Raw genomic sequence first — 21,876 nt, 5'->3', positions numbered from 1 at the left:
TGTTTTTACCATCTTTGCTTTAGTGATATTAGCATTTATTATGCATACAACTGCTCTAATTCTAATAGAAATAATTTTCTTATAATCTCAAGGTTAAATATACCCCATAGTTGGAGTAGCTGCGGTTATCTGATGCTTTGGAGATGTTTACTTTGCAGGGGACCTCTACTTTGAGAAGGCTGTGAATGGTTTCCTTGCTGACCTCTTCACAAAATGGAAGGTAAATAGCTGATCGAGTTAATCCTCTCTGAAAGAACAAGTCAATGCCATTTTAATAAGCCCATTGATGTGCCAGTTTGAGGAAGGTTGTGTCAGGCAATTTTAAAGTTTACAGGACTTGAAGAGGTGGCTCCTGGGCATCAAAAGAGTGGGTACTGCAGGTCTGCATTAAGTCATAACCTGTCCTGAGTGACCCCACTGCTGATCTCTTGTATCTGCTGTGTTTATATCATACAGTGTGTGTGGAGGACTGGACTAAAGTCACTGAATGTGTGATATGTTTGTGCCTGTGCAGTAATGCACAAGTCTGGTTTACACAATTTTAGATGTTCCAGGACTCTGTTATGACTATCTCCCTGGTACAGTGTGTAATGTGTTTAGTGCTGCTGTGTTTTCATGTGAAGGAGTTCCAGGCTGTAGTAAGTGGGTTGTTAATGATGTGCAAAGTTCTTGAAAGTGAATTGCTTCAAAAACCAACCAAAGCTTCACTGCCTGTTACAGCTGAACAATCCAGAGCTGTCTTCTCACTCAGTGCATGATCTGGCTTAGAGCTGCTGTTAGCAGTCCTGCAGCAGATTTCCACTGACTTGAGAGAACCGTATCAGTACTCCAAATAAAGGGCATATAAAATATGAAGTTTTAATTTGTTAGGGGCATCTCTCTAAACACTAAGAAATGAGAATATCAAGTTGTCATATATATAAACAAATTGAGTCAGGTGTATTTATTTTTTAAACAAAAGTTACGTATCTTGACAGTTACAGAGAGGAGTTTCTTTAGAGGCTGGTGGGGAGTGCTGCTGTTAAATGTGGTACAGCCTAGAAGCACAGAATCTACAGGACAGACCTTTGTTATTTCATAGAGGAATATGGAGCACTCATACAGATTCATTAATGCAGCAGTCTACCTTTTTCTAGTTACCTTTGGTTCTAGATGTGAGGGGAAAAGGTGTGTTTCTGTATGTGTATATACAGAGTTTCTTACTGAGTGTGACCCTAAAGATCTTCTGTTTTCATGTGTTCTTCCTGAGCAGGAGAAGAATTGCAGCCATGAAGTGACAGTGGTTCTATTTTCTAGAACATTTTATGAAGCAAAATCTATAGGTGTGTAAATTCTTTATTTTTGTGTTTCTATTTTTAGACCAATTCCCTTCTCTCTTGAAAGTTGGTCGCAGGCTACCAGGGACTTTTTTATCTTCTTTCTTTATGCCCATGTCCAAAGTAATCCCTGTCAAGCACACTGGATACACAGCCATTCTTACAAAAATACTACAGCAGAAACCTTACGTAGAACAATATATGCCAGATTTTCCTCATCATACTCAAGCTGTTCTACTGGTTCAAAGACACTTCTAATATTGTGGGGGAGAGCTGATATTTCTCAAAGGTTTGGTTTTTGCTTTGCCTTTTTTTCTAATTATTATTTTAATGAAAATAACAGCTCTTTACTAGGAAAGAGGGGTCATTTCTACACAAGAGCATAGGGTAATAATGTGCTTTTGCTTCTGTTCCAGATGAGTTTCCCGAAACACATCGTGCATCAATTCGGCAGGATCACGAGGGAAGATTTTATGAAGATTTTTACAAGTAGGTCTTTCTCCCAGTTCTTCACCTCCTGTCCCACAGTGTATATGCAACCCATGTGGAGAATATAGAATCATAGAATAGTTAGGGTTGGAAAGGACCTTAAGATCATCCAGTTCCAGCCCCCCTGCCATGGGCAGGGACACGTCACTCTAAACCATCTCACCCAAGGCTTCGTCCAACCTGGCCTTGAACACCACCAGCGATGGAGCATTCACAAACTCCCTGGGCATCCCATTCCAGTGCCTCACCACCCTAACAGGAAAGAATTTCTTCGTTATATCCAATCTAAACTTCCCCTCTTTAAGTTTTAACCCATTACCCCTTATCCTATCACTGCAGTCCCTAATGAAGAGTCCCCCCCCTGCATCCCTATAGGCCCCCTTCAGATACTGGAAGGCTGCTATGAGGTCTCCACGCAGCCTTCTCTTCTCCAGGATATATATATATATATATATGTCATGTTACCAAGTGTAGGAGTTTGCCAGGAATTTAGATAGTGAAAAATATGGCAGCAAATTGATGAGTAGCCCCCATTCCATCTGTGAGTGTGCACCCATGGTTGCTATGTCAGTCTTCCATGAGCATGTGAATATTGTGTTGCCTGTGCTTAACTGGAGTTGCCAGTAACCTCTAGAAGTTCTGTAGTGTTGGGAGTGGATTTTGCATAAGACTTGACTTTTTTTCAGGTCTTTGCATTCTTGAGTAGTTGAAGAATAAATGATTCTGTTGCTGAAACAAGTGTTTCCAGTTAGGTACTTACTGGAGCTTTTTCACTGATGGTCACAGCAGATGAAGCTGTGGAAGCTGTCATTTGATTCTGAACTTGGACTTCTTAATGATCTTACTGCTTTGCAAAACAGTGATGCTATTTGTCATGTAATGTTGATAACCTATTTAGAAGTGAGAGATTATTCTAGCTAGGAGTGTGCCCAGCTTCGTGTGTGCATCCACACGTTGATGATAGCTACAAGTATGCAGTCGTCCTGTGCTGCCTAGCAGAAGGAAGAAACACTCGCCTTTTTGTGCATTCTTTTTTCTGTAGTTTTTTCATCCATTCTCCCTCTTCATAGCTTCCTTTTATGAGCCTCATTAAGTTGTGCTCTTCCTAGAGTTGTCGTTCAGAATGAGAGACGAGAAGAGTGGACCTCATTGCTTGTGACCATTAAAAAGCTTTTCATCCAGTATCCTGTGTTGGTACGACTCGAGCAAGCAGGTACAAGAATTCTCCTTTCCTGTGCTTTACCCTTTTCTTTCTCTTTTTAATTTCTAAAGGTCTAGTTTCAGTTGGAGTCTGGTATTGTGCTACTTAGTGCTCTTCTGGCTAGGTTGTTTTGCTTGGGTCTTTCTGTGCAGTATACCAATACTAATTTTGTTGGAGTGGTAGGATTTACTGCAAATGCAGTTTTATTTTGTTTGTTTGGGTAGGATTTTCTGGGGGGAAAGAAGACTGTTAAAAAAAATTAAATTAAAAAAATATATATAAAATAATTTTTGTTTGGTTTTGGCTGGTCTATACAGGGATGGTAACTTTTTTCTTTTTCCCTTCTGCACACTTGTCCAGAGGGCTTTCCTCCAGGTTACAATTCTACCTCAGCACAAGGGAACTACCTGGAGGCCATAAATCTTTCATTCAATGGTAAGCTACAAACATGGATAAAATATACAGAGGAAGAAGCAGCTGCCAGTAAATGGCTGTGGTCTTCTGTTGCCTGGTCCTTAACACTATAAAGAGAAGGGGAATGTAAGGTGGTTGTTGTAATTTTCAGCCTCAGAAGAAATTGTCTTATGTGTCTCTGGAAAACCAGTAGCCCTCAAATAACTGAGTATTTGGTATTTCACTCTTCAGGGTGTTATTAGGATGAAACTTTTCCTTCCATCTGTGAATCTGTATGAGAACCTCTTGGAATAGGAGTTGAAATTTTCAGTTATGAAAGTGTTTCAGAATCGGAGTAGATCGAAGGTGGTTTACGTGAAGCTGATCCATGTCTTTTAGCAGGGAAATGGATTTGATAGGCTGGAAGTGCTCTCCTGTACACCAGATGTCATTCTGTCTTAGTGACTGTCTTGTTATTCCTATGGGAGAGAGCACAGGATGTTATTTTAAATTATTAGTAATGGACTTTATCTTATGGGGATTTTTGGGGTTTGTTTGTTGGCTTTGGGGTTTGTGAGATGTTATAAAAGAAACACTAAATGTATGAGAAAAATACTTCTTTTTTGTGTATCTGATTCCCATCTTCTCTTTAGCCCTAACTCTTCTCTCTGCTGTAGTTTAATGTTGATCGTTGGACAAGACTATATACAAGCCCTCTCATGCTTGCATGTGCTGTTGTAGTCACCTCTTTTGCTCTGAAAACAAACTTCCAGCCTCTTCTGTTCTTTTAAAGTATTCCCCAATTCTTTCTTCTAGTGTTTGACAAGCATTACATAAACCGCAACTTCGATCGGACCGGCCAGATGTCTGTGGTCATCACACCTGGGGTGGGAGTGTTTGAAGTTGATCGACTCCTTATGATTCTAACCAAGCAGCGGATGATAGATAATGGTAAATAACACCAATACTCTGCAGTCTCTGTGAAGGCAAGCAGAAATAGTTGGAAATACTCTAGCCTTTTCTTGCCATGAAAAAGTATCTACTGTAACCTGTGTACTCGGGGAAGACAGGTGCCCACACTTCATACTGAAATAGGCAGATTTACAGAGAACTCGAAGGCGATTTGTTTACAATTTATTTTCTTTGTGATGGAGTACTTCATCTGTCCATGCAGACCTTTCCCTTAAAGGATAATAATCTTGCATGACTTTCATTAGTTTAAAAGAAACGTTTCTTATATCCCCACTGGCACTGTTGGTTTGTAACCGTACTGTGGGACTGTTAACTACCATTTTCAGTATAATTACACCTTAAAATCTGATAGAAATACAAATTGGGCCTTCAGCTCAAATTGATGATCTATTTTGGCTTAGCGTATCAGTCCTGCTTGGTAGATGGCTGAACTCTACTGTTCTTTGTTTATAGGGATAGGTGTGGACTTGGTATGTATGGGAGAACAACCGTTGCATGCTGTACCACTCTTTAAGGTAATGCTTCTTTTCCCTTCTCTCTGCTCCTACTAGAAATATTGCTTATTTTGTGACTACTTAGACAAAGAGCAAGTTGCTATGCTTCTGAATTACTCTTACAGCTTCATAATCGCTGTGGACCTGGGGACTCCAGATTGGGTGATGACTACAATATTCCACACTGGATAAACCATAGGTAGGTGAACTCTCAGCCTTTGCTAATTACTTCTGATTTGCCTTCCATTTTATAATCAGTTGAATTCCCTTTCTTCTTTCATTGTTTATTTGCTCTGTTCTCTTCCTGAAGCAAAGACAGGTATTACAATAGCCTTGCAGAACTAGGAATGTACTTGCAGAATTCTGGTCATTAATGCAGCATATCAAAGATAATAGACTATTTGCATTGGAAAAGGTCTTGATCTTCCCAGTTAATTTAGTTATAGCCCTTACCTGTGCTTGAGGGAAGTCAGGAAGCTAAGCAAAAAATACAGTCACTTCAACTAATAACTAGATTAGCTATTAGTGAAAAGATACATCCCAAATTAACAGTTATGGTTAGAGAAAGTGTGGATAACATGGATAAATGTTGGAACAGCTGCAGGTAACGCTGAGGCTCAGTGTTACACTCCTTCACTCCAAAGCATGGTAGGTTTCTTTTCTGCTTTCTCTTAAATGTTTTTAATAATATTCTCTTCTTTCCCAACATGTAGAGATCAGGGCTCAGGATGAAAACTACCACCTCAGTCCTTGTTCTGCTTTAGGATTATTCTTTTTCTCTCTCTTTTAATACCTCATTTTATTTGCATGCATTAATTGACTGTCCTGACAGTCAGTTAATAGCTTCCATTGATAGCTACCATTCATAGCTACCATTCATAGCTTCCTTTGTAGCCACTATTTTCAAGTGATAGGAAGGCATCTGATCTTTGCCATGGATGAAAATGTGTTTGAAGGCTTATAATAAGGCAGAATTAAAAAGATTCAGATAACAAGAAACAGATTTTAAAGAGTACATTATTTAAAATGGGAGAGGTGTGTCATTTTCAAGCAGCTCATGAGTCATTACTGTCATGTAAGTTAGAGAGTGTTGTGTAAACTGCACAGTGCTGTATAGCCAGTGAAAGTGGATACCTTCTGCAGAAAGAGGAAGTGAACTGAGGAATACAAATGTAAGCATATTAAGAAGTCTAGACTGACCATTTATGGGAATCAAAGTCTGGCCTTTGAAGGAAGAGTAGCTTCTCATAAGTTAGGTATCCATTGTGTTTTCCATACGTTGTCTTATGCGAAGAAAGATGTCCCTTTTGGCCATCAAACAGCTCAGATTCACAGGCTGTTTGTAGTTGTAGCTAACCAAGTTCAGTTTTTAGAAGACAACTGAGCCATTCTGGTTTTCCTTTCAGCTTCTACACATCCAAAAGCCAGCTCCTCTGTAACAGCTTCACTCCCCGGATCAAGCTGGCAGGAAGGAAAGTAAGTATCCTTCTCATTTTCTTTTATTCTTCCTAGCTTGTCAGATACCTTTTCTCAGCAAAGCATCAGAATCTTTCTAGCAAGTGTTCCAACAAGTGTAACTAAGTTTCTGTGTTAAAAGACAGTGAAGGCAAAGCTGTAATGCTTGTTGTAGGGATTGTGAATGAGGCGCTAGTTTGTAGGTCTTTCTGGGATGAAACTAGGTGAGAAATGCTTTAGTCACCATAAAAATTAGAATTTCATTCTGTAATGAATTACTCCATGGAGAGGAAAGGAAGCTGTTGACAGAGATGGGTTTTACATAGTTTTGTGACCGAGTATCAATATTTAATACTTCTCAAGTGGTCTGGCTGCTTCATTGAGTCAACAAGATAAACTTTGTTTAACTTGCTGACTGTCTCCTTTTCTCTTGTCCTTTTTGTTTTGGTCACTTCCCTCTTCCTTTGGACCCTCCAGCCACTGACTGAGAAAGCAAAAAGTAACAGAGATGCCTGTGAGTAATTCTGTTCTGTAGTGATCTATCCCCCTAACACCTGTAGTAAAGCAATGATACTTCAGCAAAAACACTACTGATGAGATGTGGGACAGGACGCCTGTTGGAGAAACTGTGAAAACCACATAGTCATTGTCCAGGGGATTAATGTGTGTATGTCAGTTGCCTTCTTGGGAAATAACTAATATCGAGGGTAGTTTTCTGTCCTGGCTGCTGAGGAATACATGGTACCAGGCTGGCATGCTAGTGGTACTGTTGTGGGGGTAGGACAGGAGGACATTCACTGCCTTGGGGTGTTGACAGGGCTGTGACTGCAGAATTAAGTGGGAGAAGCCTGCTTTCGTCTAATACCACCTCGTTTCAGAAAGGGGTACGTTGGCTGTATAAGTGAATCTGTCCCTTCTTTCAAAGATGCTTCAAAGTGTGCAATTCCCTTGTGAGGAACTTGGCATCTGTTCATACAAGCATTGATTCGTTTATTAATTGAATTTCTTGGATATATGGGAGGAAGATACTTGGGCCTCAGGAGCCCTGATTCAGAGGCACCCGCTTTGATAGTTGAGCTGCTTCACCTTTCTGTTCTTGAGACTTTTATATGTGATTTTTCAGAGTAGATACTTTTCTTAGTTTCAAGAGTTGGGTACTTCTAATTTGCAGATCTTCAATGTTCCAGGGCTATATGATTTTTATTTCAGCATTAGGGGCTCCAAAAGATGCTGAGAATGCCCTACCTATCCAGGTGGATTATGATGGCTATGATGCCCAGGTGTTCAGACTGCCAGGCCCATCCAGAGCCCAGCGCTGTACCACTTTCAGGTAAGAGGCTTGTGAGTCTGCTAGTACTGGAGTAGCCATGTTGTCACTTTCTGGTACTTCTTCCTTATAGTCCTCTTACAGAGTTCACCTGTTGAGTATCTTACATGACTTGGGCCTGTTCAAGCCCCTTGATAACTCAGGAATTAATCTATCTTTTGTACCACTGGACATATCTGTATTTTCAGTAGGTCTGTGAGGGAGAGAGAAAGTCGAACCAGGAAGAGCTCTAGTTCCTATGACGTATCATGCAGCCCCTCTCTGCAGAGCCGCACGCTGCCCCCTGAGGAGGTGAGGAGCCAGGCTTCTGATGACAGCTCACTGGGCAAGATCTCCAACATCCTGATGATCCCACGGCCTCATCTGCACCAGTGTGAAGTCAGCAGCTCTTTGGGCTATACCAGCACCAGAGGTCAGCCTAACGCAGATGGGAAAGTACCTTAGGTGGTGAGAGAGAAGAGGGAAGTTTGTGGCGGCCACAGCCAGGCCAGCACAGGGGAGATGGTGCTTATATTAGGATTCATGGTAAACCTTTTCTGCAGTTTCAGCTGGGTGTGCATTCTCCCTTTGTTATCCTTGTTCAAGTCCATTGCTCTTTTTTACTGGCTTGTCCTAAATAGAAGTGTCCTGACATGGTTTATTCTTTTCCCTTGTCTATTGTTCTTTTATATTTGACTATTCTCCTGTGCCTGCCTGCAAATGTGGACACACACAAGTAACTTTTCATTATCCAGGTCACCTATAATCTGTCAAATGAGAAGTGGCCTTAGTAGTGAGCCCTGGGGGACTCTGATTGCAACTTCTTTCTATGGGGATTTGTTGTCCTTAAGAGTCACTTTCTGGATTCTTTCTTTTGACGCTCTACTGCTGAACTGCCTTGGTGTGTTAGCAGTGTTGGTGCTCTCCTTTCTTTCCTTCCAATTTAATTTTGTTCTCAATCAGTATGGGGCATCTTCCGCAAACCCAACTCATTTATAGGTAGGGTGTATTTCTCCTGCAGTTCCTTGATCTTCTGTAAAACTCTGTCCCTGAGGGTTCTTTAGGTCTTTCTTTGTTTCATGTCATGCTAACTCCTGATACAGTATTTACCCTGTTACAAGAACTGGATTTGATGATGTGTAACTGCTGCAACAAAGTGTGCTTCATGTTACATTTACCTTTCATGTTTTCCCCTGCTGTCAGTTAATATACATAGTTTTTCCTTTTATTTTTATTTTTTCCTTTTTTTTTTTTTTTTTTCCCACTTCTGTTACCTTCTTTACTATGAAGGGTAGTCTTGTGACCTGGCTGAAGGTGTGCATCTGCATGGGGATATGTGTGAAATAGGATTGATGGGGAGGGAACAGTCAGACTAGCTGAGGCTTTTTACATGTTGTAGTTAGCAGTATAGGGTGGTAAAGAGACCCTTCTTTCTCTTTGGTATTCCTGTTTTTGAACCGTGATTCTTTCTACCTTGTATGCTATATTTTCCTATTTCTAAATAACTTCACTCCTGTTCTTCCTTGAATATCAATGTCTAACTGCTAACTTGCTGAGATTGTGTCCTGTATCTTCTGGAAGTAATCCTTTATTTCAGTGGTCAAATGTGAATGTTACAGAAAGTTCAGTATTACTCAGTTGTAGCTTCTGCTGTGTCTTTGGTACTCATCTTGAAGTTACTGGTGTGTCAGTCTTTTGATTTCTCAGGAATTCTCAAAGCTCTGAGTAATTCTTCATAGTTGACTTAGCAAGTGAGTTCTTTCTGGCTTCATCTGGTATAAAGTGACACAGCTTACAGCAGTTCTTTAATGGCAGATGAAATGATATTCTTTCTTGTCTGGATTCCTGTTCACATTGTATCCTGCAGACTGGGTTGAAATTTCTTTCAGCTTCTCTCCATGCCTGCTCATCAGCTCTCCTTATTCCCACTTACCCTGGGGGATGTTTATATTTCTAAGCAATTCATTCTCTTTTGCTTGGCTTCTGCATGATTTCGCACTGACTTTAAGTTGTGTTTCCTAGATGTCCTTGAGAACATGGAGTCTCAGCAGCGTGACTCCAGTGCCCCTGGGAGGTTCCACGTTGGCAGTGCAGAATCCATGCTGCACATCCGACCTGGGGGATACACACCCCAGCGAGCACTGATAAACCCGTTTGCCCCATCCCGCATGCCCATGAAGCTTACATCTAACAGGAGGCGCTGGATGCACACTTTTCCTGTGGGTAAGCCTCTTATGTAGCATATTAGATTGCTGATACTTTTCCCTTGTCCCAGAATTAACGCAAGAGAACCAATCTGAACTCTAGTGTCTTCAAGTACTTTCCACCTTAACAGAGGCTGAACTCAGTGTGTAGGCTTGATAAATTGCCATCTATTGACAAACTTGCAGCATCAGGTACTGTGGAACAATCTTAATAGTGAAGGGAGGCTGTTGAAGTGAATCATAACTGTAAATTGGGTTGACTTGCAGATGCTGCATTGTTCTCGCATTTGTTGAGCACCTTGTAAGTAGGCCATACAAAATAGTTAAAAGAATATTCTGCTTTTCTGGCTTCAGAGAAGATGCCAGAGGTTCAAGTCTTACAGACTTTCTTATGAGCTCAAGAGGTTCAAGAGTTGTAAAATCTTCAGATTTTATAAACATGCCTCCTTAATTTCCATTAGTTAGCATTGCCTGTGCTGTTGACAGAAGGAGGGTAAGAGCAACCGGGGAATCAATGCAGAAGTGGTGGTTAATGATCAAACTGTAACTGTGTAGGTCCGTCAGGAGAAGCTATCCAGATCCATCATCAAACCCGTCAGAATATGGCAGAAATGCAGGGCAATGGGCAGCAGGATTTGACACATTCCTCTGCTGAGCTGCTGGAGCTGGCTTACCACGAGGCAACTGGCAGGTGCGGTCCTTAGGTTGAATCTGTGTAGACTTCACGTGACCATCTCTTTTCCTTAATATTTGACACGTTACAGTATGGCAGTTAAAACTTGTGATCGTCAAGGTTAATAATATGCTGTGTCACTGACACGTGTGCAGCATATACTTTTATTTTAAGATACAAAGCTCCTTTGGCACGGCTGGAGATGGTTTATCTCCCTTAATTTGGGGAAGGGGGTTAGTTTATCACAGAGTTTGCCAAGGCCAAGCAATGCGGTGCATCATTCATGGAATTGTTCAAAATTGCCTTATAAAAGCTTATGTCTTTGATTCTTATCCCGATAGCTGTGACCTTCACCTCAGAATAGAACATGTTTTAACACAGGGCATAGCTTTGCCTCGCAGTGACTGCTGAGCCATTTCAGTGCTATCCGTTCAGTCCTGTCTTCCCCATGCAGGTGAGAAATACAGCCACCACGAACATCGGGGCAGGATTGCAAATGAAGGCACCTGGTTTGAAAACTGGTTTTCTTTAAGAAAAATGACCTTTGGTCAGTTTTGGGAGCTAATTGATTCTTGGCTCTGAGAAGTGAAAAAGATCCCAGTATAACTGCATGTGGCATGGTTGTGGGGAGCCTGGTTTTGGAGTGAGAGCAGTTAGATGGTTCGCTTCACCGAGGCCAGTTTTCAGACTGCACAGTTGTTTTCCAATCTCCAGATACTGGGTTGTGTTACCTTTTTTTATTTATTGAAAATACTTTGCCTGTGTTTTTTCACTCATTTTTAAGTGTTGTTTCCCAAAGCCATTTTGGCAGCTCAAACAACCTAAGAATTACCAAGAAGTTGGTTTCTTTCATCATGAAATTTGACATCTTTCCTGCTATGTGTTTCTTTTGTCTTGCATGTTTACTGAAATTCATGTTCAGTATTGTTCCTGGCTGTCCAGGATGAGTGAGGACCCTGCTGGTTACCCTCTGCCTTTTTAATTTCAGGGGGTTTTCTTGCAATTTTCAAGCAGTCCTTTAGGAAAATGCACTGCCTAATTATTCTTTCATGCCTTTTTCTTAAGAGAAAAATTGTTGTCCTGTAGAGTACACTAATCTTTGTGTTGTATAATGTTAATATGACATCATGCTCACCAACTTTCTTCACTAGTTCTGCCTTAAAAGGTAAGTTTTCTTGTTTGTTAACTTCATAAGTACATTCTGATGTGCTGAAGTATCTTGTCATTAATGCCAAACTCTCGTGTCATATTTTTGATGATTATTTTTCTGGTTCTCTGTCATCTCTGTGGATGATGTACTCATCTGAAGCAGTTTCTTCACTCTAGAATATTGGTTTTATAGACCATGAAATCACATCTGTTTTATTTCTCTCCTGTGAGGCACATGAATAGCTGTTTCTCCACTGTCCTGCAAGGACAGTGCATTTGTTGTTGCTAGAGGCAAAGAACAAGCAGTATAGACAGATGGGGAATATTGTTACAGCCTTCTCTGTGCTGTTTTTATGGCTGTTGCCATCTCTGCAGGGCATCATGAAGAGCATGGTTTCACCACAGGCTCAGCTGAGCTGGCAGGCTGATTACTTGTTATCTGTTATATCAGCTCTTGTTAAAAGCAAGGAATGGCATGAGTGAGGAATGAATGTGTGTGTAAGAGGCTGTTTTGCTTTTCCACAGACACAGCAGCTCTCGGCACCCCGGAGACGGTGCCTCTTTCCTGAGCTTCAGTGGGACAGATGAGTACTCAAATGGTCTGGCTGGTGGCAATGGTGCAGGTAACAGAGTACTGACAAGGCATGGGGTTGGGAGAGGGGGCCCTTCCTTGGTGGCAGTGACAAAGTAAGAGAGCCACAAGTGAGGGAAGGTGGGTGGACCAGGCGTTACAGAGTGGAAAGAACCTATAATGGAAGAACAGTTTTTGACTTTGAGTGAATGGTCCTGCTTGGACTTTTTGGTGTGTTGCAGGTTTTGGGGGTGATTTGTTCTTGTTTTTTTTCTTTGGTCTTTTTTTTCTTTATGTGTCTCTACTTCTTCAGGTATGTCTAACAACTTTTACTGTGGAAAGATGCTCATTGTTCACATATGATGAACTCTTAGGCAGTTGTTTGCTTCCATAATAACAAAGCACTGATGTCCAGGCACAAAAAATAACTAAATATGCACTGATATTGCTCAAAACTTGTTTTTTTCTGGGTGGGTTTGCCTTACGCTGTTACCCTTTGCATTAAGAAACTTGTTTGAATATTTGTACTTTACATATGCAAGCTGATGGGAAGAATAACATTTGGTCATATGTAGGTTTTGAGTGAAGCTCTAAAGAAGCAGGTTTATTTTGTGGGGTAAGCTCTGGGATTCAGTGTTTTCAGGCATTTCTTGTCATTACCTACAAATGCACTTTCTCCAGATTTTGAGAACTTTGAACATGGTGCTGCTTATACTAAATGTTGTTCACACAGCCTAAAATATTTCATCACATTTTAAAGAGAAGACATGCCTGTACTTTCAGTTGAGGATTAGCACTGTCTGTCTTGCCTTACCCAGACACCTGAATTAGTGGAAATTCTCAACATTTCTTTGGAATCCTGTTAGTAGAACAACGTGCCATACTGAGCATCTTGCAGTGTTGTCTGGTGTGTTGCACCCTACCTTCTGACTTTATGGAAGTGCTTTTTACATGGGTACATAGAGAAATTTGATCTTTTGGGCTGTAGTAGTCAAGACTTACGTTCTTTTGTCAAAACCAGTTTAAAGATTGATTATGATTATTTTTTTTTCTTAAATTCATCCTTCTGAATTACATTTGGATTAAAACAATTGTTTTCCTCTATGCTCATACCTTGAAGAGCCATGAAGCAGTTAGCAGACTTAATTTTCGTGTCTCTCTCATCCTGTGTTCACATAGTCACATTGAAAGGGATTTTGTTCTCTTGTTTTCTTCCGTGCATTTCATCTGAATTCATTTCATTTTCTTGCTTTAGTACTTTCTGCTTTTTTTTTCTGCCTTCAACATAGACTTTGTTCTTGCTGAGCTGCATTTCAGCTGCTGGTTACAATTTGCAAAACATAGATGCAGGGCATATCCTGGCAATAAACATGCTTGCCTTGAATACAAGCCTTTTGTGTCTGTAGATGGGCTGTAAATCATGTACGTGGTGGAAGTTAATCTGTGTCTGTCCTTGAGAAAGCAGTTAGGAGAACCTTCCCTGACTAAACGCCCTCAGCCATCTGTAGCTGCTACACTGTGACTCAGAGTTTTATGTTTCTCCCTTATGGTTTGAGTCACTTATGAAATGAAACTGTTCTTTAAAAACAAAAGTAATAATACAAAAATATGATTTCTCAGTGAGTCTGTTTCTCCTCTGCTGCCCACAGCAGGTTTTGCTGCAACATGGGCTTCACAGTGAAAACTATTACCCTACCTGTTTCCGTTGGCATTCAGTGTGTAGCCTGGATTGTCCAGCAGATGGTAGATGATAGTTCAGAGCAAATAAACCTTGTTGCAGTTCCCTAGCTAGGTGGCAGATGGCATCAGCGGAGCTGGTGAAAGATGAATGCCAAAGGAGCCCGCTCCTTTACTCTTTTAGCATCTTCATGGAAGCGGATAACCATCCTTTCTGACAGTAAATGCTATTTAGAGTAACAGCTGTGATGTTGATATCAGTTTTCTGGATAAATCCACATCAGCTAGTTTTATAAAAATGGCTCCTTTTAAATGTTTGGAGGCTCCTGAAATTTGTGTTCTGATAAATGCCTTTTAAGCCAGTAGTTTTACCTGTCCCTTTAGCTGCTTGTTTCCTTTCATGTTCTGCCTTTGCAGAACATGGTAATTTTAAACAGTCTGTAGTTACTATATTGGACCTATTTAGGGGCACCAAGGGCTTCATTAATGCTTTTCCAATTTGTAGCCTGGCAAGGGATAAAAAAGTATTCTGTATTGGCTGAATCAAGAAGATCCCCTGCCCCCTGGCAGAGAGTGAAATGTGTACTGGTAGTTTATGCACAAAAATGTTGGAATTGGTGTAAATGTGTATTGTGATTTTCATAGATTAGACTTTTCAGGTAATTAGAATCGCAGATATGGGTCCTCTTCTCCCACCAGGTGAAAAATCTTCAGCATTTCCTGTCTTGCTGCCCATGTTTTAGGAAATTCTTTCTCTTTACTTATTCCTTGTTCATAAAATGAAAAAAATCAATAAATAAAACTCTGGTTTTGGGTACTGAATGTATTTAAAACTACTTAGCTTCTGAGATCTTGAGATCAGCAAGTTAAATGATTACAGATGACTCTGTTGTTACTTGCTTTTTTTGTGGCATCTGCTTTTCAAGATGCGTTTCACCATTTTGAGGAGCTTGGTTTTGCTTGGTTTTTAGCTACTGAACACTTCTAATGAGATGCTCAAATTTCATCCAAGATGCCTTTTTTTCCCTCATTAGTTGGCTTTGGGTGGTTTTCTGCTATGCAGAACCCTGAATTCTTTCCAAGGAGGTGTATTCTTAAAATGTTGGCATGCTTTTTGTTTATTTCTATTTGAAGTGCAAGTGAAGTGTGTAATTACTTAAAATACATCTTTCTTTCTTTTAGGGGTGAACATCAAAACTCAGAACAAGGATTCCTTGGAAGATGCTGTCTCTAACTCTCCGGATCCAAGTAAGCAGGAGAAAGGTTTGGAAAAGAGTTTGTGTAGGTGGGATGATAGGGAGGGGAAGGGCATGTACATGTACAGAGATATCAGGAGATGGTAGGCAAGAAGCTGAGGAGCTTGGCTTTTGACAGTAGTTTATTTTGCCCTGCAGTAATGTGCAGGATCACCCTGTACTCTGAGTGCAGTGCTGTATCTCTTAAGAATATGTGAAGCTGGTTGCTGTATTACATCTGAAATTCTTTCCCTAGCAGACACTATTATGCAGAAAGCATAATAGTGTCTGAACTAGAAGAGCTGCTGAACTCTTGCCTGCTTCTCAACATGGAAAGTTTGCTAGGCACCAGCTATTTGAAGCAGAAGTAGTACAGTCAGTTTGTGAATTTGGTACTGTTAACTGAGAAATGTGCCTTCATCTAATAAAGAAACAAGTGTGTAGCTGTGTAAGAAAATATTTTCTTTATAGAGGTCTGTCCTGTATTACTCATGCAGTGTTCCTGCCATTAATGTTAACATTTTTACAGTAACTTAACTTTGCCTGTAAGATCTCAATGGCAAGAAGTTAAGAATTAGTAGCTGGCCAATCGCCTTGATGTAGATTGTTTGAGGCAGGTTAGAATGTAGTTCAGTAGTGAGCTGATAATTTGATGTAATTTAGTTAGCTTTTGGTTTTTAACGTCTAGTTTTAGATCTCTGTAATCGCAAAACTGCAACGTAACTGTAGGGAAGGGTGTGGGGAAGGACTGCTTTCCAAGTTACTCTTTTTCTGGTCTTCCCACCCCTCTGGATCTGTCTTCTGTTTTTATAACTGTAGCAATACTCCCTTTTCTGCTTTTGTACTATTCCAGAAAGAGGCTTTCTGTCCTCATCCCTAGCTCTTTCTGCAGTTGTCTAGGATGCAAAGCTGGTCTGATTTTCTTGTTCAGACTTGGAATGTTGATCTATTGTATTAATAACTGGGTAACTGCACCTGGCTTGCTGTAATTTTGGAAGAGCGGTGGCTATGTCAGCTCTAGCTTTCAATCAGCAAAATCAAGTGTATTAACTTTGAATGCCATTTGCATGATGGGTTTGAATTAGCATGTGCACTGCATTGTCTAACAAACTCTGTCTCTTTCTCTCCCTCCCTTCTTCCCATCCTACTTTCCTTCCCCCTTCTCATTCCACTCTCTCTTTGTCCCTGTTGACTTTATGCCAACTCTGTTTTGTCTCTCATTCTTTCTAACTTTCCTCTTCATGCCTCTCTTTCATCTTCCCGTGCACCCTGTTTTTTCATGGGTGACCATATATGCCCCCATTGTGTGCCCCCCCACAATGATACAACGAGGCAGTTCTGACGCTGTCTGCTCCCCCCGTAGTGCCAGGCTTCTGTTGTACAGTTGGAGTGGACTGGAAGTCTCTCACTACTCCGGCATGTCTCCCTCTAACCACGGACTACTTCCCTGACCGTCAGAGCCTGCAGAATGATTACACTGAGGGTTGCTATGATCTCCTCCCAGAAGCTGACATTGACAGGTTTGGCCAGCACCTTCTCTGTAAAGTAACTTCCATTGAAAATGCCTAAAGCACAGCTGGTGGAAGAGGAGCACTTCTACAAGAGAAAGATGAATTGCTAACATAGTTAGCAGCAGAATGCCTAGAGTTTTTCCCTTTTCAGCGATAACTTTGCACTTTTCCTGATGTTACCGTCTGACAGTATTGTGTTGTGTAGATTTTGTCAAAAATCTGAGTACAAAATCTTGCCCCGTTCTGTTGTGTTTCAGTCAAAATAATCAACCTCAGGCTATCGTCTTTGTTAACCTGTTTTCCACCAAGCATTTTGGAAACACTAAATGAACAAATGTACATGTACACTCAGTTTTCAAGATGCTTATCATCATTTTCAGGGATATTTAGTTTAAAGAGTCTTGGTGGAAAACATGCTTTATGGGAACACAGCACAAATATTAGTCGGAGTAATTTGGATACATAGGAAATAGCAGAATTAATGGAGAAATGCCTAAAAGAAATGTCAAATGTCCCTTTATAGCAGGAAGATGAAGTTTGGAGCAGAAGGAATTGTGATGAGATGCTATAGTGATATGTCTTTTAATCTCTGTCTGCTCTAGACATCCTGCTGTGGGAGAGGGTGGAGCATTGCTGCACGCTGGCAGTGCTGGGCTCTGCTGAACACTTACAGACTGCATTGAGAGTCTCCGCAAAGTGCTGTAACAGCGATCATTGGGGAATTGGTTGAAAGTTGTAAGCTAATTTGTTACTGGTTGCAAAACTGCTTTCAAAGGCAGGAAGTATTGCCAGAGCTAATCATCACCTGTTTAAAATAGGCAGGTACCTGCTTTTTCTCTCCTGTTCCTGCAGGTTGGTTGTCACAGGCAGAGGGCCCCACTTGCACAGAGCCCAGTGCAGGCAGAAATCCTCAATTAGGAAATGCAGGGCTAAGAATAGGTGTGTGGTCAGCTTCCTTATTCTAGTCTCCTTAACCTTTGTGTTCAGGAGAGATGAGGAAGGAGTGCAGATGACAGCCCAGCAGGTGTTTGAGGAGTTTATTTGTCAGCGTCTCATGCAAGGCTATCAAATTATTGTGCAATCCAAACCACAGAAGCCAGCCACAACTGTGCCACCCCCGCTCAGCAGCAGTCCCCTGTACAGTCGAGGTGAGTGACTTTGTATTGACAATTCAGTCTTCTGTCTTTTCCTCCTTCTGCAAATCCCAGTAACCTCTATGAATCGGGCAGAGATGCTCATTGAAGCATCTGTTCTTTTTTGTTTTTATATGGAAAGCTTTGATGGGAGAGAGCCTGATCCGCTGCAGCACAAACAGCTCAGCTGCACCATGAAGGGACAGGTGCAGGATTTTTGAACTGTAATAAGAAACTCGCCTCATATTCATGATGGTGAGCCCAAGTGACATGGCTTGAGTGCTGTTTGTGTGAATACATCTTAAACACACTTCACATGGTGACTGCAGGGCAGACACGTCTGTAGAAGACAGACCCAAGCTCCCAAATGTATGTAACTAGAAGCAGTTTCTTAACTCTAAAATAGCTGTGAAGGTCCCAGATAGATAGGTAGAGCTTCATTGTCCTGAAACCATAGAATCATAGAATAGTTAGGGTTGGAAAGGACCTTAAGATCATCCAGTTCCAACCCCCCTGCCATGGGCAGGGACACCTTACGCTAAATCATATCACCCAAGGCCTTGTCCAACCTGGTCTTGAACACTGCCAGGGATGGAGCATTCACAACCTCCCTGGGCAACCCATTCCAGTGCCTCACCACCCTAACAGGAAAGAATTTCCTCCTTATATCCAATCTAAACTTCCCCTGTTTAAGTTTTAACCCATTACCCCTTGTCCTGTCACTACAGTCCCTAATGAAGAGTCCCTCCCCAGCATCCCTATAGGCCCCCTTCAGATACTGGAAGGCTGCTATGAGGTCTCCACGCAGCCTTCTCTTCTCCAGGCTGAACAGCCCCAACTTCCTCAGCCTGTCTTCATACAGGAGGTGCTCCAGTCCCCTGATCATCCTCGTGGCCCTTCTCTGGACTTGTTCCAACAGTTCCATGTCCTTTTTATGTTGAGGACACCAGAACTGCACACAATGCTCCAGGTGAGGTCTCACAAGAGCAGAGCAGAGGGGCAGGATCACCTCCTTCGACCTGCTGGTCACGCTCCTTTTGATGCAGCCCAGGATACGGTTGGCTTTCTGGGCTGCGACCCATGTTCATTTTCTCATCAACCAACACCCCCAAGTCCTTCTCCGCAGGGCTGCTCTGAATCTCAAACCATGAGTCAGCTAAACCTAGTTAAACCCACCAGAGGGCTGGGCTAGGTTGAGAGGGTATCATATTCCTTTGAGAGGATCTGACTGGCTGTTTGACTTCTTCCTTCTTCTGGATATTCTCTAGGTAAGTCAGTATGATACAGTGTTTGTAGAGCAGAGAATACACATGAAGATGATACAGTTGTAACTCACTGGGTTGGGAATGAGCAGCAAGCCTCCTTCAGTAAAGTACTGAAGTACTTCAGTGCTTAGTTCCTGGAATGAAGCACAGAGAGAAAGTGAAAGTGGAGCCCAGCTTTGCCATCATGCCCACCAGTTCCCTAACATTTCATATCGTCTGTTCTCTAATTGTCCTGACTAGGGAAGGTCTGTATTGGTGGTGTATGAATGGGGAATGCCCTTCTCCAGTTGTGGTACTAGGAAATCTGAACTGTAAGAACAAAAGGATCATTGTGCATTTATGTTCCTTAAAAAGGTGGCCTGAAAGATGGCTTTTAGTTTGTCTTCAGTTCAGAAGCCCAATTTTAGAGTCCCTTTCTATAGGTAGTTTGACAAAGGTCTGACTGTTGCAGCGAGCTGAAAGGAAGTGTGTTTTGCTTTTAACAACTAGGTCTTGTATCAAGAAATCGACCTGAGGAAGAAGATCAATACTGGCTGAGTATGGGCCGTACTTTCCACAAAGTAACATTGAAAGACAAAATAATTACTGTGACCCGATATCTGCCAAAGTGAGTATCTTTCTGAGCAGTTCCTTGTCAGTGTTCAGATGAGCATGCTTTTCTAGCTGCTGGTACTTGCTAGAAAGAACATCCTGTAGAACCTTCTGTATCTTGAGAAGAAAGAGAAGCACTGCTATTGATGATGCTGAGATTAATGTCTGCGTTTTCTCTCTAGGTATCCATATGAATCTGCTCAGATAAATTACACTTACAGCTTGTGCCCCTCACACTCTGACTCTGAGTTTGTCTCTTGCTGGGTAGAATTTTCCCATGAGAGACTAGAAGAGTACAAGTGGAATTACTTGGATCAGTATATCTGCTCTGCTGGCTCTGAGGATTTCAGGCAAGATCTCCTTGTTCATCCAGACTGTTCTGTGTCCTAATTGCCTCTTTTCCTTTTTGACCTAAAATTCCTTCAATAAGTTTGACCCACCGAATGCTCAGTACCCCAGGGAGAGTAACTGGCCTGCTTTCACTTGTGTAGTGCTAGCAGGAATCTTACTCTGTTGCCTGTTGCATTATCTGATACAAAGTCTTGATCACAAAATACAGCATGAACCATTTTTTTTCCCTCTGCTGCAAATGCAAAGAAATATGATGGCATTTTGTACCACACAGATGCTTTTCTTGGCTTCTTACTCATTTCTGGCTGTGACTCAAAACTCCTGTTTAGTTGGAATCTGTTGCAGGCTTGCTTCAGTCCTAGGCTTAGCCTGACTGTAGTCCTACTCCTAAGCTATGTAGAGCACGGCTTCTTATTAGCAATGTGGAATGTCTCCCCAGGTGTCAATAGCCTTTCTGTATTTTCTCTCAACAAATCCAGTCTTTGTTGTTGTTTCTTTTCCAGTATCAGTCAAAATGCCACCTTCTCTAAGGTGTATCTTTAAAATTCCTTTTTCTTTGCTTATCTTTAGTGAAAAAGCCTTTGTAGGTTATCTTTTACAGAAAAGGCATTTTATCTCTGATAAAATTACTCTGAAGATAGCCCTGTTTTCTCTTTTGCATATCAATGTTTTAATACTTCCCAGTGTTACTCATTGCTGACCATTCCCATTTATATCTGTTAGTTCTCGCACAGGCGTAGCAGAATGAGATTGTCACTATACTAACTGAAATTTACAGCAAATAGATGTGTATCTTATGTACTGTATGATCCTCCGTAGGAAGCTCTGCTGACCTCTGTCTTATTTTCATGTTCCTTCAGCCTTATTGAGTCACTGAAATTCTGGAGGACCCGTTTTCTGCTTTTGCCTGCCTGCATCAGTGCCACCAAACGCATTATGGAAGGAGAGGTGCACTGTGATGTGTATGGGGACAAGCCCCGCTCTGACGAGGAGGAGTGGCAGCTCCTGGATGGATTCATTCGCTTTGTGGAGGGTTTGAACCGCATTCGTCGACGCCATCGGTCTGATCGAATGATCCGAGTGAGTCAGCTTTTAGTTGGGTGAGAAGCTGAGCTTGAGTTTTAGCTGAAGCATTAGCAGAGAGACACCCTGAGGCAGTCCCAAGCAAGTTGGGGGTGTATGTGTGTGTATGGGTATAGAATCACAGAATACTTTGGGTTGGAAAGGACCTTAAGATCATCCAGTTCCAACGCCCCTGCCATGGGCAGGGACCCTTCACACTAAACCATCTCACCCAAGGCTCTGTACAACCTGGCCTTGAACACTGGCAGGGATGGAGCATTCACAGCTTCCTTGGGCAACCCATTCCAGTGCCTCACCACCCTGACAGTAAAGAACTTCCTCCTTATATCCAATCTAAACTTCTCCTGTTTAAGTTTTAACCCATTACCCCTTGTCCTGTCCCTACAGTCCCTAATGAAGAGTCCCCCCCTGCATCCTTATAGGCCCCCTTCAGATACTGGAAGGCTGCTATGAGGTCTCCACTCAGCCTTCTCTTCTCCAGGCTGAACAGCCCCAACATTCTCAGCCTATCTTCATATGGGAGGTGCTCCAGTGCCCTGCTCATCGTCGTGGCCCTTCTCTGGACTTGTTCCAACAGTTCCATGTCCTTTTTACACTGAGGACACCAGACCTGCACACAATACTCCAAGTGAGGTCTCACAAGAGCAGAGGGGCAGGATCACCTCCTTCGACCTGCTGGTCACGTTCCTTTCGATGCAGCCCAGGATACGGTTGGCTTTCTGGGCTGTGAGCACACACTGAACCCATCTCATGTTCATTTTCTCATTGGCCAATACCCCCAAGTCCTTCTCCACAGGGCTGCTCTGA

General features: G+C 41.9%; 1 protein-coding gene across 15 annotated transcripts in view; it reads left to right on the top strand.

Moving 5' to 3' along the window:
* The window catches only part of DEPDC5 (DEP domain containing 5, GATOR1 subcomplex subunit), a 47,779-nt gene that overhangs the window by 7,432 nt on the left and 18,471 nt on the right, over positions 1-21,876 (top strand). For 7 of the 15 annotated variants that reach the window (XM_057411423.1, XM_057411431.1, XM_057411422.1 and 4 more), the window contains exons 10-30: positions 159-220; positions 1,253-1,322; positions 1,733-1,805; positions 2,915-3,018; positions 3,367-3,441; positions 4,216-4,350; positions 4,825-4,886; positions 4,991-5,064; positions 6,272-6,341; positions 6,798-6,834; positions 7,530-7,650; positions 7,836-8,059; positions 9,649-9,849; positions 10,386-10,521; positions 12,178-12,275; positions 15,083-15,148; positions 16,472-16,655; positions 17,634-17,794; positions 19,534-19,651; positions 19,818-19,985; positions 20,847-21,066. In XM_057411423.1, the coding sequence (XP_057267406.1) occupies positions 159-220; positions 1,253-1,322; positions 1,733-1,805; positions 2,915-3,018; positions 3,367-3,441; positions 4,216-4,350; positions 4,825-4,886; positions 4,991-5,064; positions 6,272-6,341; positions 6,798-6,834; positions 7,530-7,650; positions 7,836-8,059; positions 9,649-9,849; positions 10,386-10,521; positions 12,178-12,275; positions 15,083-15,148; positions 16,472-16,655; positions 17,634-17,794; positions 19,534-19,651; positions 19,818-19,985; positions 20,847-21,066 (2,459 nt within the window). The remainder of the gene's footprint in view (positions 1-158; positions 221-1,252; positions 1,323-1,732; positions 1,806-2,914; positions 3,019-3,366; positions 3,442-4,215; positions 4,351-4,824; positions 4,887-4,990; positions 5,065-6,271; positions 6,342-6,797; positions 6,835-7,529; positions 7,651-7,835; positions 8,060-9,648; positions 9,850-10,385; positions 10,522-12,177; positions 12,276-15,082; positions 15,149-16,471; positions 16,656-17,633; positions 17,795-19,533; positions 19,652-19,817; positions 19,986-20,846; positions 21,067-21,876) is intronic. The other 8 variants (XM_057411425.1, XM_057411426.1, XM_057411435.1 and 5 more) reach the window with 5 other exon arrangements.

The sequence above is a fragment of the Pezoporus wallicus genome, unplaced genomic scaffold (genome assembly GCF_028554395.1).
Source record: "Pezoporus wallicus isolate ANWC-B61680 ecotype Strahan unplaced genomic scaffold, APGP_CSIRO_Pwel_v1 contig_6401, whole genome shotgun sequence".
In the NCBI taxonomy this organism is placed as follows: domain Eukaryota; kingdom Metazoa; phylum Chordata; class Aves; order Psittaciformes; family Psittacidae; genus Pezoporus; species Pezoporus wallicus.
This window is presented reverse-complemented; position numbering and strand designations above follow the sequence as displayed.